Source organism: Gopherus evgoodei, chromosome 23 (assembly GCF_007399415.2).
Source record: "Gopherus evgoodei ecotype Sinaloan lineage chromosome 23, rGopEvg1_v1.p, whole genome shotgun sequence".
NCBI classification, from domain to species: domain Eukaryota; kingdom Metazoa; phylum Chordata; order Testudines; family Testudinidae; genus Gopherus; species Gopherus evgoodei.
Window position 1 is genome coordinate 6,865,771 of NC_044344.1, and position 20,259 is coordinate 6,886,029.

General features: G+C 44.4%; 1 protein-coding gene across 5 annotated transcripts in view; it reads right to left on the minus strand.

Annotated features, from left to right (window-relative positions):
* Positions 1-2,236: 2,236 nt before the first annotated feature.
* The window catches only part of FAM117A (family with sequence similarity 117 member A), a 29,231-nt gene continuing 11,208 nt past the window's right edge, over positions 2,237-20,259 (minus strand). For 3 of the 5 annotated variants that reach the window (XM_030541229.1, XM_030541232.1, XM_030541231.1), the window contains exons 2-8: positions 14,508-14,674; positions 10,291-10,386; positions 9,567-9,671; positions 9,061-9,195; positions 5,701-5,926; positions 5,142-5,295; positions 2,237-4,065 (exon numbers count right to left, since the gene is read on the minus strand). In XM_030541229.1, coding sequence (XP_030397089.1) covers positions 3,723-4,065; positions 5,142-5,295; positions 5,701-5,926; positions 9,061-9,195; positions 9,567-9,671; positions 10,291-10,386; positions 14,508-14,674 — 1,226 coding nt within the window. In that variant the 3' untranslated portion in view covers positions 2,237-3,722. The remainder of the gene's footprint in view (positions 4,066-5,141; positions 5,296-5,700; positions 5,927-9,060; positions 9,196-9,566; positions 9,672-10,290; positions 10,387-14,507; positions 14,675-20,259) is intronic. The other 2 variants (XM_030541230.1, XM_030541234.1) reach the window with 2 other exon arrangements.

Here is a 20,259-nt window from a genome sequence, read left to right on the forward strand (position 1 = left end):
TAAATTTACTCATATGGTAACTGCCCATTATCTGGACGATCTTGTCCACTCAGTTCCAGAAGTCCAGCTTCTGGGACTATGTAAGAGCTCTTTATCCACAATCTAATTAATGTAGTGTCTCCATATTGTCCATAGACTGGCAACAAAAACAGAAGTTCTTCAGGAACTCATCCAGGTTAGACAAGAGATGAAATACTGCTGACGGAAGTAGGGGGTTGTATTTTTCCTCTGGTTATCTAAACTTGCCCTTACTTATCCAGGCAGAATGCGCTGGCACTGGTCTACATACACAGCTCGCTGTCATTCAGGCTCTTAACCCAACTGAATTGGGTTATCTTCTGCTTTCTGTGTGCACAAATCCAAACATTTCACCATCATCAACAGGACCACCCAGAAAGCTTTGAGCATTTTTGTACAGATCTTGCACACCCTGTATCCAGTCCTAACTATAGGTACAGGAGGAGGGATGATCAGTCTAGGTGGCTGTGGAGTTTATGGCTGAGCAGCATAGTGCAGGAACCAGGCCAGCTCTAGCTAGAACTAAATACAAGGCTCCTTGGTTTTCAGTGCTGGCTTCCCCTGTCCGTAGTCATTTATTCCTCACTGCTTCTGTCTCTTTTCAGTAGGGATTCTTTATTCAAATAATCCCAGCCTTGACTGGAATGCAGACTGATGAAAGGAGTACTCCAGCAGGGCACTACTCTCAAGATTTAATTGCACACCGGAGGAGAGGGGTGAAGTATGTCATTCAGTCTGCAGGCAGGGGGTGCAGAGAAATGAATGCACTAGCAGTTTATGAGACGCCTAGTGTTTCATCAGGCAGCCAGTTTTCCATCTTGCTTCCCTGAATCATACAGCAAGCTTGTAATCCATGCATAGCACATACTAGGAGCCATGACATGTCTCTCAAACCACAGCTCTGAGTGATGGAGGTTGCCATGCTCTGAACAGGCCCCACTGACTATTACCCACTCCATTTGGAATGGGTAAAGGATGGATTTACAGATTAACAGCAAAGAAAGCTATTCCTGGGGCAGCACCTGTACAGTTGTGTTTCCTGGTGTCTACTTGCTATTTCTCTTCACACAGTTTGGGCTGGTGGACCACCTTTCCCCCAGAGTCTGCAGTATGGCAGGTGTGGGTGAGAGATTGTAGTGTTGGCAGAGCTGCAGATAGCGTGACTTGCAATGTCAGGAAGAGGTTGTTCGAATTCATGTTTATAAGCAATCAAAAATAAGTGTTTAAGGCTACTTGGCATGTTAGTTTAAAGACTCTTCCCCATCTCTCCCTGCCAAAACCACTCAAATTCATGACTGAGGTTTCATCAGAAGGTGGCAACAGCTGAAGAGTTGGGAGCAGTTTGGAACTCTTGGTAGCAGAGCGTTTCCCCACTGCAATATCAAATTCTGATTCAAGAAGAGCTGGACAGAGGGACTCAAGATTTCAAAAAAACAAAACAAAAAAAAACAAAAAAAAACCCACAGTACCTTGTTCACTGCACTTTCCTCTAATAAATCTGACTTATGTTCTCCAAGCTGAGGTCTGCAGCTTTCCCCAGCTCTGGGTAAATGGTTACCTGGCCTAGTGAGGTTCATCTCACATTTTCAATAAGCCTTTACTACCAACAGCTGCAGAGCTCTCCCAGGGCAGCACTGAAATGCCATGCCCAACTGGAGGGAGTTAAAGTGAAGTACATTGTTTTGCAGCTCGTGCAGTAGGATGAAGCAGAGTTTATGTATGTAGGCGTTTTCCTCCAAGCCGGCTGCATTTCCTCTCCATAGCCTAATTTAGAAGCTGTATTCATACTGCTAAGATGAGCACACATCTTCAGTACATTACAGACAAGCAATTTTAACACTAGCTGCTATTTCGCATTACTGGCAAGAGTTTAGAAAGTCTGTCCTAAGCCTAAAAACAGTAGAAGGACCACCTGAGGTGTAGCACACTAGCAAGACTCTTGCCTAGCATATGCTCTGCAGTGGAGCTACAGCACGTCTAGTGGATAGTGGTAAATAGTATTGAACCACTCCCTTTGCTGTGCACCAGCAATGGGCTGGCAAGCCCACGTTCTAAGATGAAGGTAATGTATCAACAGAGAGAGGCCACTGCAGCAGAAAATGCAGTCGATCTGGCCTGTCGTTTCAGCATCTGTCGATTAAACTATGCAGAAATTCCAGTTTAGACTAAACACACTCAAACCCCAAAGAAAGAGAAAAGGAGCTTTGGATACCTGGAATAATTACTTTTTCTTTTCTTTTCTTTTTTACTGGCAACACCAATATCTGAAAAAAAAATCTGAACACAAGACGAAAACTCCAAGGCTAACATTCCTCCTTTAAGCTTTGCAATACATACATAAAATACAAACTTCAAACAGCTGCAAAAATAGTGTCTTTGGAAGAAAATAGAGTTTCTACATCAGATACAAGAAAATAGGCTTCTTCAATACAACCCAGAGCCTTAGCAACAGAACACAAATCAAATACTTTCATTTTCAAGAGGCATTACAATCAGAATTCCCCATCTTATAGTTTCATCTTATAAGGCTTTGTGCTGGGATAAGCATCACTGGGTCTAACAGGATCTCAGACTCCAGCCCAGGTAGGATGATCTTACGTCTGTGCATAAAGTTTTTCTGCAGTGAGACAAAATGGTTCTGGATCCCCAACTCCACCCCTGCACATGCAAACAATACCAGAGCCAGTCGGGCTGTCCACAGCATCCAGCTGGAAAGCAGCATGTAACATCTCTACTAGCAGCAACCTTCATAAATTCCATGGAAACCTTTTGTATGCTGCTCGGACTTCGATTTCCATTTCCTTCCCCTGAAAAAAGGCTGTTGTGGGGGTCTGAGAGGCCCTCCGCTACCTACCAAGCCATGCAGACAGCTCCACAGCAGCACATCTCTCCTTATTAATCCTCCGTCACGTAAGAAGCGTCCCAGAGTACAGGTCTTACGCAAACAGAGGTCCCTGAAGGTGCACTGGCAGGTATCTGATCTGCATTCTCTATCCTTGTACAGCTAGGCATTCCAAGAGGCTCCTGAAAGCTCTAGGTGGCTATTTCAAAGGGTTCGGATATCCAGTAGTGGAACTGTCTACAGTTCACTTCCAAACCCCTCACGTCTCTCTCTTCTGTATTTTGGGTGCTCTAAGTGACTCAAGCTGCCTTTGATAGAGTGCAGATGCATTGTCAAATTCTGCCCAATACATTCAGATAGCTGAAATCAGCTAAGCCAGGTTCTACCAGCTTCTCCAAGAGGCGGCCAAGCTACTGGCCTCCCCCCGCGACCCGGGTGCAGGAAATCCATGTGACAACTGTGGGGATGAGAAGTGCTAGGAAACTCCCTGTCCCCTGAATACCTGCAAGGAATTTCATTTACAGAGCCAGAGAGCTTGAATTTCCATGCTGCTCACCAGCAGCAGAGTCCCAGCTGCTCTTTGACAGCAAAACAATCATACAGGAAAAAATACATTTCAACACAGGAGAGGAAAGTGCTTTAAGTACTGGGGGGCTCGAAGAAAGGAACCACTCCAGCAGCAAGAGTCCTGTGGCACATTGTACTTAACAGTTTTCACCATCATTCTGGAGGAAACTTGCTGTGGTCTTCAATCCCAGGACTGCCCATCTAACCCTCAAGTCCCAACTTCAAGGCACCACAGGCTGTTTAAGATGCACTGAAGAACCACAGATGCTTTGCTGTGCCGGGTCTCCCAAAGGCCTCAGACCACAAGAGAGCTATGGAAGAGGACACTCTCTTCTGTCTGGGTGCGCTTCCAGTGTTCAAAGTTCAGTGGAGGTGATTTGGAGACCTCACTAAAGCCATCTGCTGCGGACTCTTTCCGCGACCCAAGGAATGGGCCTGGGGCAGTGGACTGGCAGGAGGTGAATGTGCCTGGTGGCACGGAGCTTGGGGTAGTAGGGAAGCTTCTGAACAGGAAGCCCATGTTTGGAAAGAGAGGCTTTACCAGACTGACCGGACAAAAGGCAGAGCCTGTTGGGTTGAAGTGGACTTTGTTCTTATCAGGACAGGAGGGCAGAAAATTCTGATCAGGGCTGGTGGATCTGAAGGAGGGAGAGAAAGAAAAGGAAATAGGTTAGGAATGGAGCCCTCGGAGTGCATACAGCTGTTCAAGCAATTGCAGCTTTAATGGTATATGCTTATTGTGGGGAGGGCATAGACTGCCTACTGTCTTAACCCTTCGCAAGCTGGCCACTTCCCAGGCAGGCAGCAGTCAGAAGCACTCGGCCAGCAATGAGTGAGGGCTATGAGCAGCTGGGCAGACCAAGACTCTAGGGACAGGTCTACACTATAAATGTACATCCACACACCTGATCAACGCAGTTATGCTGACCTAGCCCCTGGTGTACACAGAGCTATGTCAAAGGTGTCTCCCGCTGACATCATTAATCCACCTCCACGAGCGGAGGTAGCTATGATGACCGGAGACGCACTCGGTGCAGTAGCATCTTCACCGAAGACTACTATGGTGTACCATTTTAAGCGTAGACCTGCCTGAGATGGAATGAGACCCAAGTCACCCTTGACAATGGTAGGAACCCCCATTGGCCTCTTCTTGCTTGCCCTCCCTACAGTTCTCAGCTCAGCCACTGGGCTGGAGACCAGTAGAAGGGAAACAGGCTGACCGGGAGCAAACATCCAGGCAACTGTGGGTGGTTATGGGAGCAAACAACCAGGCTGAGCAGGAAGGACGGCCAATAGCACAGGTGAGGTCAACAGCTCCATCCTGCTGGGGGTTGAGGAAAGCAGAGTTGGTTTATTTGAGGGCCAACTCTTGTGGCCAAGCGGGCGTGTTGGTTGGGTAAGCACAGTGCTTGTATGTGTGGTGGGAAGGCAGATGCCACTAGGCATCTTCACAGAAGAGTCCTCCAGTGTGCCAGAAGGACTCTGGCTCGTTGCTTCTGCACCCAACAAGAGGGCAGCACATCTAATGTCTGTGTACATCCCAAGAGAAGCTGCTCCCCAATTCCAGTCTGTTTTAGAGGTTTATTTCCTTGGAGCTGGGGCAAGGAGAGGAGAGTGACAGTTACGCAGTACAATGTAGGCAAGGGAAATGCATAAGCGTTGGCACTATCTCATTTAAACTCTCCCTCAAGACCTCCTCCCTTCTCATACTTACAAAGCCTCTTCAAAGGCCCGGACTTTTTCACATCCTTCGGGAGGCTCCCGTTTAAACATGTAGCTGTGGTTAGGTCGAGGAGATGAGGCAAAGGCCAGGACTGGAGAGGGGCTACCATCCTCTAGCAGGGAAGGAAGACTTTTTTGAGAAGTTTCTAAAAGAATTCAACAGAGCCCTTTTAAATCAACACAGGATAAGCTCCCCGAGATCACAGTAGTGTCCTAAAAAGTCCTGGCGCCAGAACTGCATTCCGTTACCAACATGTATCCTCAGTCAGCCTGGTGCTGAGAATTCCCAAGTGACTGAAGGAAAAAAACCCTACATAGAAGAGTCCTTGCAACTCCAATTTATTCCAGCACCTATTCAAAGACACCCCACCCCACTCTCCCCATCTCCTGTTTTAACTTCTGGGCTCCCACAATCCCAATTCAAAACACACTGGAGGTGGAGAGAGCTGGGTTGCTACACTAGAGGTTAATGCGTTCACATCACCCTTCACATTCCCATATCTCCCTGTGCTGGGAGAAGGCCGTTGCTGAGCCTAGCTACTGCCATTTACCTTTCTCCTTGGGGTCAGGCAGTGGCTCCTCCAGGGCAGAAGAGAGCTCCTCTGTAGCTGCTCTTGCAGGGGTGTGCGGAGAAGATCGGAGAGGCACAGAAGGGGATGGGGAAAGAGAAAGGCTGCTACAGCTGCTACTGCTGGGTTCCAGAGTCAGCAGCAAAAGATCCTCAGAGCCTCTCTGGGGAGGGGCTGGTGCCCTGTGGCCATCTGGAACATCCAGAATCTAGAGAGAGGAAAGCTTATTGAACAGAAGCCCCCAACCTCAGCCCCCTTTCACACAGGCAGGCAGAACTTACAAGTAGCATTTAGAGCTCAGTGGACTGAAGCAATCCTACTGCTCTCGACCATGCGCTTTGGGATTTATACAGGGAGGGCCAGATCATATACCCACCCAGAACACACGGAGGTGCTGAATTAGAAAGTCATTTCTCTACTAGCCTTCAGACGAATTCCCTCTCCCTGCCAGTTTAATGCCACACACCTTAGGCAACAATTCAATATTTATGCTGCAGCAATGTCCAGATACTTCAGACAGGCTGAGGGCCCGGCTGGACACAGACAGAGCCTGGCCCAATACAAAGACACAACCCTTGCTCTGAAGAGTTTATGTAATCTTAGACAAGCAACATACAAATGGGGAGGGACAGGCAACTATGCAGAACTGGTATAGGCACAATCCTTTAGATTAAAAGCTCTCCTACATATGCACAAGGAGGCCCTGATTCTCACTGAGACCTTGGAACACTACCATAATTTAATATGCTTTTTAAAATGAGGGTGCATGTAGTTAATTGGCTGATTTCTTAAGTGTCACAGCAGCAGTGGGTTTGAAGAGGGATGTGGAGCAGAGAGGCAGCCTTATGGCTCAGCTCTGGGATGGAGTTCCATACCCAAAGGGCCCAAGTAAGAAGGTGGAGAGCTGACAAATGAGCAGATAATCATAACATCCATTGGCAAAGCAATTGTAAGAGTTTCAGAACTTCCTTGGTTGCTTCCTATAGTTTTAATGACAAACACAAACCCAAGAAGAAGTGGTCAGGGCAGTGGTTTGGGACTCAACAGACCTTGGTTCAGTTCCCTGCTCTGCCACGGACTCCGTGTGACCATGTGAAAGGCAGAATTGAATTTTAAGGTATTTAGGCACCTAACTCCTATTGAAACCAGTGGGAGTTAAGTGCCTAAATCTTTAAAAATCTACAATTACAAAGTGATAGATTTCATGATCCCCAGGAAAGGATAGGAGTGAGAGCAGCAGAATAAAAACAATAGACTTGTTAAAAAAAGGCAGACAAACTAAGGAAACTCGTAGGGTAAAGTCCCATGGAAAGAAAATGAAGGGAGAAAGGAGTTCAGTAGAGTTAGCATTTTCACAAGGAGAGAGTATTAGAGGCACAACTGCAAACTATCCTGATGCAAAGGAAAGACAGGGAGACTAGCAAGAGGCCAATGTGGCTCTGTCAGAAGCTGTTTACCTGAAAATCAAGCAGGAATCCTACATAAAGTGGAAACATGGAGAAATTGCTGAGGAGTACAAAAGAATAGCACAAGTATGTATAGGCAAAGTTAGAAAAAGCTAAGCAAAAATGAGTTACACCTACCAAAGGACATGAAAGGCAACAAAAAGAGGTTCTTTAAATACATTAGTAGCAAGAGAAAGATGAAGGGAAGTGCAAATTCTCTACTTAGCAGGGAAAGAGCTATTAACTGATGGTATCAAGGAGGCCGAGATGTTTAAGGCCAGTTTTGCTTCAGTCTTCACTAAAAAGGTGGTCAGATACTCAACACAATTAACAACAGGAGAGAAAGAACAAGTCAAGATAGAGAATGAACGAACCCGTTAAAGAATGTTTAGATAAGTTAGATGTAGTCACATCAACAAATCCTGACGAAATTCATCTTACGGTACATAAGGAACTAGCTGAAGCAATCTCAGAACAATTAGCAATTATCTTTGAGAACTCATGGAAGAAACAGGTGAGGTCCCAGATGACAGGAGAAGGGCAAATACAGTACCTATCTTTAAAAAGGGGAACAAAGAGGACTCAGAGAATTAGAGCCGTGTGCTTAACTTCAATACCTGAAAAGACACTGAAACAAATTATTAAACAATCAGTTTGTGAGCACTTAGAGGATAATAAGCTTATAAAGAATAGCCAGCACGGCTTTGTCAAGCACAAACCATGCCAAACCAACCTAATTCCCTTCTCTGACAGGGTTATTGGCCCAGTGGATAGGGAAGAAGCTGTAGACATGAAGGGACTGTATCAACTAAAATTAAGATACAAGTGACTCTCTCATAAGCGAACTAGGGAAATGTGCTCTAGATGAGCTTAAAGATGGTGCACAACTGATTGAAAGACCATACTCAAAGAGAGTAGTTATCAATGGTTTGCTGTCAAACTGGAAGGGCTTATCTAGTGAGGTCCCACAGGGGTCAATCATGCATCTGGTACTAAATATTTTCGTTAATGACTTGGATAATAAAGTGAAGAGTATGCTTACAATATCTACAGGTGACAAACTTAGAAGAGTTGCAAACACTTTGGAGGACAGGCTTAGAATTCAAAATCACCTTGACAAACTGGAGAACTGGTCTGAATTTAACAAGATGAAATTCAACAAAGAAATGCAAAATAACTCACTTAGGAAGGAAAATCAAATGCACAACTACAAAACAGGGACTTAGGGGCTAGGTGGTAGTCATGCTGAAAAACCTGTGGGGGCATGTGTGGTTACAGTGAATCAAACTGAATACGAGTCAATGTGACAGTTGTGAAAAAGGCTAATATTCTGGGGTGTATTAACAGGAGTGCTATATATAAGAGGTAATTGTCCTGCTCAGCACTGGTGAGGCCTCAGCTGGAGTACTGTGTCCAATTCCGGGCACCATCCTTTAGGAAAGATGTGGACAAATTGGAGCGAGTCCAGAGGAGAACAACAAAAATGATAAAAGGTTTAGAAAACCTGATCTATTAGGAAAAGTTTAAAACCTGGGCTTGTTTAGTATTGAGAAAAGATGATGGGGGACCTGATAAATCTTCAAAAATGTTAATGGCTGTTATAAAGACTGATTTCTATGTCCACTGAATACAGAACAAGCAGTAAATTGGCTTAATCTCCAGCAAGGGAGACTTAGGTTAGATATAAGGAAAAACTTTCTAACTATATGGGTAATTAAGCTCTGGAATAGGCTTGCAAGGAGGCTGTGGAATCTCCATTGTTGGAGGCTTAGACAAACCCCTGTCAGGGATGGTCTAGGTTTACTCGGTGCTGCCTTAGTGCAGGGGACTGCACTTTATGTCTTCGAGGTCCCTTCCAGCCTGATACTTATGATTCTGCCCTGAAGGGACAACTCACCCTGAGAAGCTCCTCATCTCCTTGTTCCTTCACAAACACTTCCTCCAGCTCCTGGTTTAGTCCTTCTAGGCTCCTATGTAAGCAGGGGCTGAGCCTCAAAACAGGAGAAGCAGGAGGGAGTCCAGGAGGGGAGTCCTGTGACAACACAGAGTCAGACTGAGTCCATTGCAGCCACACAAACTCATACAGATCTCCCAGCACAGCTGTGTCTATCCCACAGCTCTGAATTTTCAGCCAGGATGTTCTAGGAAGACAGTTGGTTGGGGAAAACCTTGACAGGAGAGTGTGCATATTAAACCCATTGACTGCAGTCCAAAGCCTTAAGGGGTACGTGGGGAAGATTGGTTTTTTTAAAAACCACCACACTGGATATTAGAATTTAAACAAAACTGAGAACCACTTGGAAACTGAATTTGTAATCCGGCAGCAGAACTGGACTGTGCTCCCCAGGTTAAGTAGGGTACACTGCAAAACAGATTGGGAAGGAGGGGAAACATGAAACGTACCCTGACTGATCCAAGGACAGCGTGATCCCCCTGAAGTGGGGAGCTCCGGTCCTTCTCTTTGCCACTTAGCTTAGTTCGCTGGAGCTGCTGCTTCAGTTTAGCAATCTAGCAAACAAATTCAGCGTATATTAAACTGGACAAGAAAACAGGGCTCACAACTAAAATTCACCATCCCCTCCCCAATGTCCCCCCCACAGGAAGTTGCAAGACTGAGGGACACATTCAGTCAAGCTAGAACAAACCTTGGACATCTCTCAGAGGGTGGGGAGGACATTATTCCAAAGGTTTAATGGTGAACTCCCCCATTTTAGAAAGGTGTAGACAGCTTTCCCTTTCCAGGGGCCCAGAAATATTAATTTTCCATTTACAGCATCAGCTCTGAACCAGGACTCAATAGAGCTCACCCCAAGGGTTGGTGTTATGGGCATGGCCCCTCTGACTATAGTTCAGCCCATCACTTGCAAACCTCCTTACATGGAAGCTGGCTAGAGGAGGGACTTGCAGTTTATCAAACAAAGGGTGGGTGAGGTGGGAAGAGCATGCTGATCTGCCATGTAATATTTGCTTAGGCCATGCAGCCCTCAAACTAAGGGCTAATGAGTGCACATGGGAGTTTAATCTCTCAGCTTCAGTTATACCCTCTTCCCCCACTTTATGGGCAAGGTATCGTCCGTAATGGGTAAGATTTGTATTGGTTGTAAGTTGTAGAAGACGGTCTGTTTACCTCTCTGCGGTGATCCGTGCTACCCCAAGATGCAGAACGCTTATGAGTACTGGCACTGGCCTTCCCGACTTCCACTTCGTGCCAGGATGTTGGAGTCTGAAGGGAGAGAGATTATTTAAGACTGCACCCACCAAATTTACTGTCTTCAAGGCAGGGGATAAGGCCTCCTAGGAAAAAAAGTGAACAAGTACTGTGCATCCACACTTATATTCCAGTCTTTTCTTCAGCTCTGGATTAACCGTTTTGGGTCTCAGTACTATGCATAGTAAAACAGATCAGAAAATAGTTGAATGTTAATACTCTAAAATCAAGCAATGTTTGTTTGAATTTGCAGTTCTTTGAATCTACCTCTTCCTGTACTGGGATAAGCAAGGAGAGAACCACTCAAGCCACTGGCTTTATCTTTTTGACAGGTGCTCAGATATCAATGATGAATAATATTGCTACGCATAGCCAGAGAAAAAAGCAGGCATGTATAAATGACATCTCCTGCCTCCCACATACACCCAGTCAGATCTGGTGACGGGAGTGATGTACCTATTTTCCTTTTCCCTCATGTTAGCCTAGCAGAGTCAGCACATCTCAGAGCAAATTGTTATGTTCTGATAGCTAGGCCAGATTTTTCTTCCCCATTACACCTGTCCAGCCTTGAGTGGAAGTTCATACGTGTAACCAAAAGCAGAAGTTGGTTACCAGAGTCTTGTATTAGCTCTGATGCATGAGTGATACCAGAATCTGGCTTAACTCAGATCCCATTTGAGTCTTCCAGACTGACAGTAAACTGAGCAAATTTGAACTTGTTGGGGAAACAACCTCAGCACTATTTTACAGAACTGTTTTCCCCACCACCGCATTTAAACTCAACACAAACCACTCATCCCAAGTCATTCCCCTCCCTGCCATTTCTGTGGGAGGGATTGATGTTAATTTCCTCCTCAGCCCTCACTGGACAAGCTGCCAGAAGGTGCAAAGGCCTGAGAACAGTTTCTCTCCAAGCAACTCAACTGACCTCCCTGGAGAGGTCATTGCAAAAACAGCAGCTGTTTAAAACAGCCCTGTTGAGTCATTAAGGCTGCAGAATCCGCTCTGCAGAATGTTGCTTAAAAGGTTACAGTCCAAGCCAGAGGGACAAGACAAGCTATCCAGACAGGTACAAGGTTTCCTCTGACAGATTAAGCTTTATAACCGAATACAGCTGATTTACAGGTAGTGCTCCAACTTTCACTGAATAGCAAAGGCTGAGCTGGACTCCTTAGGACCCATACCACTGGCAGTTTAGCATGCTGCTTTTCCACCAACAAGCTTGCGATTTTACTCAGGGGTTCCCGTTGTCTGATGTGGCATGCAGATAGGAAGGGTAGTCACCAGACCAAAAACTTAAGTGAAATCCTCTTATGCTAGCAGATTGGATCCAGTTGCCCACTTCAAATAAGTGATGAATTGTGTTCTCTGCAACACCTGAAATTTATTGCTTGTGGTAGTTTCCATGAAACAAACTAGTGTCTGCCAGATCAAAGACTGAATGGGCATGGGGCTGACCCAACCCCACATTCGGCAACCTGGTCAGAGCAGCAGGGACATTGATGGGGATGCTTGAATTGCAGCTTCCAGGGCTGCGGCTGCTACTGCTCTGCGGTTAAAGTAATTCAACTTCTTAAAATGCTGGACACCTCATGTACTTATGAACCAATGCTAAGAAAGATATTCAAGACAATTTATTCCAAGCTGTTTGTAAAATGCTATTGGACCCTCATAGTAGGTGTGGGGTGTTATACTCCAAAGCTGCATTTGGTCCCTCACCACCTTAGTGAGCTCCAGGTATCTACACTGTGCTCTGCACTCCAAGGGCTAGAGAACCTTAACACCAGAGCACTTAGCACTGCTTGAAGGCTCACATCAGAAGAAGAGAGCCTAAAAAGGAAGAACGAACACTGCAGGAGTGGCAACGCCTGAAGACTGAGTATGTATGTGCCTCCTACCTCTCTAGGGCCAAGTCTGTCAGCAGAGAAGGAAATTACAGAACCTGTTGTACTAACTGTGGCAAAAACCACTTCCTCTCAGAGTGAGAAGGGACAAAATGCTTTGTGCAGCAAGAAAGATGAAACCACAAGCTCCAATCATGTATATTGCTGCCATCCTCGCTCCCATATTCAGCACCTGCATCTCACTTAACCACCTTAAGCTAGCAGATCTAGAGTTTTGCAAAACAGCTGATCAGTAGCTATTTAAAGAAAGGTGTAAACATGCACAGGCCACCAGAAGTTCCAGGGAGTCTGCTTCACTGTGCCCGAAGACACTGACAAATTCAGTCTGGTAAATTGCAGAACAGCACCACAGATTATCCTGCTGCTCAGTAAAAGTTCGAATGGGATGACAGGTGGAAGAACGTGATATGGATAAGGCACAGGACTGGCAGCTGTGAAGCTTGGGCTCTATTCTAAGCTCTGCCACAAGTTTAGTGTGACACCTAGGCAAGTTACAATCTATTTGTCTCGGTTTCCAGGGATGGCATGGTATTTACCAGAGGTATTTTTTAGCAGGTAAAATCATGTTTTTTACCACCCTAGGAAAAACTAGTTAGTCTCTGTTTAAGGCATGTTCTATTTTAAAAATGGATTTGTTACTGCACACCACATTACACTTAGTTTTAGTTCTATATTCAAATTGTGGCTACGTAGGGCAGTAGATTACTTTAGAGCTGTACAAAAAAAAAAGTAAATTGCAGTGGGCATATTACTAATGTATGTAATACCACCAAACACTGGAACGTCTACACATTTTGGTTCAGTATTTTCTCAAGGAAGTTCTACAGGTCGTGACTCATTTCAGTTTTCAATATTGTATAAACAAAAGTTGAAAACATTCGATAAGAAAACAGTAATGCAGAGTGGTAGGCTTGAAGTATTAAGCAATCAGGTGCACAGAATTTCAGCCTAGCAGTCCAGGTCCATTTGGCCATGCCACAGTCTGTAGAAGACAACCAACTCTGATGCACTGGACACACTGAGCCTATTCCTTTTGCAGTTCTGACTGGATGTATCCCAAATTTGAAAAGATTCATTCCATGCTTGCTGATCTTGCTGGATACTGATGCAATTATTTTTCCCAGTTTAAATCAGGCGTAAGCCAGGATTTTACCAGCACCCTGGCCTAATCTAGTTTTTCCCAGGAAATTGCTAACCCTGTCAGTTTCCCCATCGACAAACAAGTGGTGATAATTACTTGCTTCACAGGTGTGCTGGGAGGTGTCGTTTGCAAAGAGCTTTCAGACAGTCAGATGGAAGGTACTGTTACCTCATTGACATAACTTGCTTAAGGGACACCAGTTAAATCCACATGGGAAGTAGGGGTCAAATGAACTTATCAGCTTTTAACATACTAGTGAGAAGAGGGCCCGGAAAGAGGGTCAAATGCCTAAAAAAGTTAACATTTTAGTTGCAGATCTTAAATACTATGGTTAAATTTCCTTTCTGGTGCCGATATGCTTTAAGAGACCGTCTCCCTCATCTCCCACCCCAGAGGTACAAGGCGAAAGAAATCCTTCCCTTTCTGTTCAGAATGCTCTTCAACCCCTGAACTTGGAAACCAATTGAGAATTTCCTGCAAACAGCCCAGTAAGTAATACATTGCTGGAGAATGAACACTCCATTAACAGACAGCGTTAATGTGCTAAATAAATGGCTAGTGAAGTGAACAGATGCTCTTATCCTTCTAAATTCTTCCACCTCTCCATATGCAGAGCAAGTATCTGTTGCCATACAGTAATATTTACAGGTTGCTAAGAGTTTCTCAGAGTCTGGAGCCTTTCCACTATACAGCAGAGTGCTGTGCGGCTCGCATTGAGCAAGTCTTCTGTGGGAGCACCCTTGACTTCTTGCTGTGGCACAGAGCCCATGAGTGTTATATAAGGATTTGGCCCAGAGCTGCAAGCCACCCAAAAAAAAAACACAAAACGCACAAAAAACCCCAACACTGAGCCAGTACTGAAGCAAAGCACCAGAGGCCATCTGCCTCCAAACAAGGACAAGGGAATTCTAACTCCACACCAAACTGGAGTGAAGTAAGGTTAAGTAGTAAGAGGGGAAGGTCTTCCTAGAAAGTTGCAGGAGAACAGACAAAAGCTTGATGTTGTCTTTAACAATCAGTTTATGCAGCCCCAGTTCAGCATTCTGTAAACCTGCCACTACCTCAGACCTTGTAAAAGGTACCTTCCATACCTGGGTAGCTTTGTCATTCATGCACGAAGCAAAAGCTCCATCAGCATCCCGTGGCCACTGTCCTAGGAGGTACGATCCAAGGATGGTATCCAGCGAAGAGGTGCGCCTCACTCTGGGTGCTCTGGTCCGGCATGTCTTTTCAACAGCAGTAGCACATGGAACACTAGCTAGAAGGAAAAAGCAAAAAAAAAAATTAAGTCTCTGCCTATAACTAACACTTAGTGTTTAAATGTCTTCTATTTGATACACTGCAACCAAGTGAAAACCCATTTCAGGGATGATTACGCGAGTAACCAGAATGCACAGGTAGGGATAGAGAAATTAGTTCAGTTACTGGAAACAAGAAAAGTCCTATAATTTCTAATTAATCCACTGCACTCATGCCATTATAGTAGCAAAAGCTTGTAGGCTCTCACTTGCCATCTCCCAATCTGAATCTAGACCACAATGAAACTCCTGTTACTCATCCTCAACTGTAAGAAGTCACCATGGTCATTGGTTAGCTGGGTTAGGGAAGGGAAATCTGCCTAAATGCCCCCACTACAGAGATCTATGCTAATGTTTATCAAAGTAAGATTCTTTCCCTAGTGCAGGAACTTTTAATTCAGTGCTGAAGTACCTGCTGGAAACTGTTGATTAGAAATTCCAATCGAACTTAAGAATTCAGTGTAGTCACAGCTCAATGGCATACTGAAATACTTGAGACGTACACAATATTTTTGCATTAACGCTGTACTGTGCAAACATCTATTAAGCCTGCATAGCAATGTTGCCCAGTGGCCGAAGTACACTACTGAGTCGGAAAACCCAGGTTCTAATCTAAGATAATGACACTGCATGCAAGCTGGAGCCTGTGTGCCTCAGTTTCCCTATCTGTAAAAAAGGAGGTATTTACTTGAGGCACTTTGGGATCCTCCAATGAAAGGGGCTATGTAAGCATTAAGGGAGGTTAGTAAATACATATCCCCATTTTACACAGCAAATATGAAGAAGAGGGGGTAAGTGACTTGGTCAGCGTCACAGCCAGAACAAAAATTCAGAAGAGTCCTGGCTCTCGGTTTCATGCTCAGTCCACTGGACAACTATATTGCCTATTCAGAGGAATATTTTCACAACTGCAGCTTTATGACGAACAGAAAAGCTTCTGTAAACACCGCCAGTGTAAGTTCCCATGTCAGTAACTGTGTGCACAGACGTGCTTCTATTTCATGCCAACAGCTAAGAGTACAGAATGCCAAACTTCTCTCTTGGCAGGCACACTGAAAGAGGGGACATGTTACATATAACCTCAGCCCCAGCATATTACACTCCTAGTCAGCTGTAAAGTAGGTGTGCACTCCATGTGTGGCCTGACAATACACAGTGTAGTCTCCCTCTCCCTGGAATTGCAGTGCAGTGACAGAACAGCAGGGTTTTATTACTAATGAAGTCAAATGAGCATTTTCTATTCTATAAAGGAACATGCAACCTCAAGTCAACACTAGGGGTTGTTTGCATTTAGTTTGATTAAACATGTAAATTAATATGCAAATTAGAATCTGCGCACTGGCCTCTTGGCAAAGAGTCAATGAGGCCTTGGACAGCCCTGGTTCAGGTGTTTTATATATGAACCCCCCAAATTCAGAGCACAGTGGGTGAAAAACAATTTAGCGCTTTGGTTTTACAGTGTAAATTAAGCCTGTACTCTAGTATTAATATTTCTATTAATTCTAGTAAAAATACTCTAGTAACCGAATGATTCAATATACAAAGGCTTTCAGTCCTTGCCACATGGCATCTTAAGTGCTCAGAAATGGCTGCCATCTGTTTACTAACCTCTGTGTTTCCGGTGAGATTCCCCATCAACTTAATCTGTCATCTAAAAATGACAGAAGTAATAGAAATTGAGCTCCAGGTGAGGAGGAATGGAAACAAAGAGCAACTTGCCATAGAGGCCTGTGATAGGGCTGGAAAAGATTAATATTTGTACTGCAACAGGACCTAGAAGCTCTCAAATTGGATTGTGGACAGACATGTAGAAATAGGAAGAGATGGTCCCTGCCTCAAATAACTCTCAGCCTGAGAAAAACCACCACTCTAATTTTAGTTTAAAAACCTGCTCAAGTGTTAGCTGCTCCTTTCAGTGAGTCACTGCCCAACAGGCTGCATCACTTGCATCTCAATTATATATGGCATCAGCTGTCCCCTCCACTCATGCAGGTCCCCAAGAATAGGTTTCTGGCAAAAGAGGAGTTAAACTTGCTACCATAATTGGACAACCTCCTGCTCCCAACTCCACCACCCCAGAGTCCACTATATCCCAGAGATCCCAGCACAGGTGCTGACTTTCTAATGTGCTGGTCGAGTGCTCAACCTCCCCGCCTCCACTCTGCTCCAATCCACTCCTTCCCCCCCAACACCCCTCCACCTCTTCCCACTCCCTCCCCTGAGCACACCACATCCTCATTCCTCCCCCCTAGAGCCTCCTGCACACTGTGATCATGGTGGGTGGGAGATGTGGGGAGTGGGAGAGCTGATATGGGAGGCTTTTCCCCACATGGGTGCTCCAGTCCCAGAGCACCCACAGAGTCAGCGCCTATTGGATCCCAGAAACTCCCTTTACACCACCACTGAAGGTTCTCTGTGTTGCTATAGCCATCACCTCCTGATACATGACAACTGATGCCCTTCCATTTGCAAACACAATTGGATTGCAGGGACGGTCTGGCAAATATCAGCTCTTCTCCATTCTAAAATGACTTCTACAGCATACATGAAAAATGAGTGTGGGCACAAACACAGTCTCTTAAGACAGCTATGCCTGTTGCACAGAGGAATCACAAATGCACAGATTAAAGTCCTGAGGAGGAAATGCCTACTTGCAATATGTGAGTGGCCGTACTGCGATTCCTTCTTTCAGATGGAGCATCCTACCACTGCAGTAGGTCAATTTCTGCAAGTGGACAACATTGTTCCCTTAAAGGCAGCAGCAATCTAAGATGGGGGAAGGGTGTGGAGGAAGTCAGATGGCAGGGCTTGTGTTGGATGAGGGCTACCCCCCTCCAGTCAAAGTGAATAGATCTAAAAAAAGCAGTAAGTGGAGACAGTAAAAGGACGTTTCCAGCGTGACAAAGAGGGTGCATGAGAGAAGTCGAGACAGGGTGGAGTGTCCTGTTTACAGCAGTTCTATTATCATCCTATTGCACTAAGTCCAAACAGCCCTGCCACCTGGCTGTAGGCTCTGGATTTGGTCCAAAGCTAACTACACAGCTGACAAAAGTCAAGTTTGAGGGCTTTCGATTTTCATGCGACAGCAAAGCCACTCAAGATAACAGAACCATTGCTATATCTCAGAGACCCACTTGGTTGTCTCTCACTGCTGCCTGACAACTTTTGCAGAGTCCTTTTTACTCACTCAGGTCAAGTGTGACCTGATCGTTAAGGTGGGTGCCTTTTCAGTTCATTTTTTATACTAGAACTCTGGACTCTATCCCCATCACATTAGCATTGGGCTCTCAGCAAATATAGCTTTCTAGGGAGTTGTAGGAAGAAAAAGTAAGTGCCCATCTCATCTTTCTCATCTGCAGAAGGACATAGCAGATCCCTGGACAAACTTATTAAAAATCATTAAAGGGACAGCAACACATTTGTAGCTGGAAATTTTGTACCCAGTGTAGTTACAGGCAACATCTAATGTACAAACAGAAGTTAGCAAAAATATTTTCAGTAGTTTTGCATTTGTATATAGTTTATTTCACAATCCCCCTTATAGTTTCTCCCTTGCTGAGCTAATCCTTATCAAAAGGGAAGCAGAAAAATGTTTTTAAAAGTTCAAGGACATGCAGTTTAATCAGACACTGAAGTCTTTTGAAATATGTCAACTCTTAAGATTAACTGTGTCCCTTTAAGGGTCTAACAAACTGACAGAGCTTAGATAAAAGTCAAAGTTAAGGCTGAACTAATGCTAAACTTATCTCATTGTGCCTGGCTGTTACAGGTATCATACAGTGGAGAAATTTTACTTGTGTGCTGTGATATGTAGGCACATCAAGGAATTTGTTAGAATTCTGAGCTCATTAGCTCAAGCAAAGAATCTAAACATTTAATGCAAGATGTCTACTTTTTTAGAGGCTCTCATGAAAATGAGAATCCAGTAGAGACACAGTCAAAGCCACTCCCATGTGAGGATTACTAGGGTCAATAACTGATTTATACAGTGCCTTCCAGCCAAGTATCCCAAAGCATGCAACAAGCTTTACAAGCTACATATGAACAGTTCACTTCACTTGGGCAGAAATTTTTCAAAGCATATCGTAAATACTTTATATCCAGCTGAACCTACAGGAGGAATTTTAGGCAGATAAAATTCCAGTGGGGTGCTTGCATTCTACCATAGTTCTTGCAAACTACAACAGGTACTTTGATTTCAAGTCATTTAAAAGGCCTCCTACAGCACAGTGAAACCTAACATCAAGGTAGGCCATTGGCTGAGTGTCTAAAAAGTGTGCCCAATTCTTGAATTAGCAATAACAGTTTCTCCATCATCTAGATCAGGCGGGTTCTCAAACTGGGGATTGCGACCCCTCAGGGGCTTGCAAGATTACTACATGGGGGGTCGTGAGCTATCAGCTTCCTCCCTGAACCCTGCTTTGCCTCCTGCAGTTACAATGATGTTAAATATATTTAAAGGTGTTTTTAATTCACAAGGGAGGGTGTCGCACTCAGAGGCTTGCTATGTGAAAGGGGTCACCAGTACAAAAGTTCGAGGACCACTGATCTAGATGTTCTTTGGTGATCTCTTATCTAAGGGGTCATGTCAACACTGGAAAGTTGTACTTCTTTAAATAGACTGGCATACACCTTTTCAACTAGATGGGAAGGGGAATAAGTAACACTGATTAAGCCACATTTTTATCAGTGTAACTGTGTCCACTCCAGGGGTTGTACCAATATATTGGTCTGATTTTTTTTTTAAACCCCAATCTACATAGTTACATCACTACAAAAACTGCAGAAACTAGGCCTTATTAACAGCTCAGCTATTAATCTGACAGGATCCAAATTCAAGATGTTATGGGTACAGTCGATAAATCTGCAGGGATCTCTCTCAAGGAAAAGTCTACATGGAGTTTTGTTTTCTGTTGTACCTACTTACATTTTAGCAAAAGACACATGGAGGGCTCTAGTTTAATGAACCACATTTCAGAGAAAACTCAGGAGTCCACAAACTACATTCAGGGAGACACTTCATCTGACATCACTTTAATTGAAGCCATCAGGTCTCCAAATACCAACCGATATTTGCTACCTTAGCCTCACAAAATGTCAAGACGTGCCATAAAACACTATCTAGAGGTTTCCAGTGCAGTGAAAGCATTAATACTGACAAAGGTGATCAAAGCTGACGCTTCAGTGTTGCATCATGCAGTTATTTCAGTCTCTTGGCAGACTCAGGACAATAGCACATCATAGTTTAAATTGATAGAGGTCTGTGTCACTAACAAGGCTAGAACATTTAATAGCAGTGATTGGAGTCTATAGATTTATTCTCAATTTTCATTTTAAACTTGGCATTTATATTTTGCAGACTGGACAGGTGCAAGAAAGATTTGTTACTACATTTCAAGGTACACTGCAGCACTGGCAAATTGCAGCATCCATCAATCCTACTAGCATCATCTCATCTGAACAAAGACTAAACCAAATGTTTATTATTTCCCATATTCTGGAAGTGATAGCCAAATCTATAAGAAGCTATTCTCTCCCTTAATGA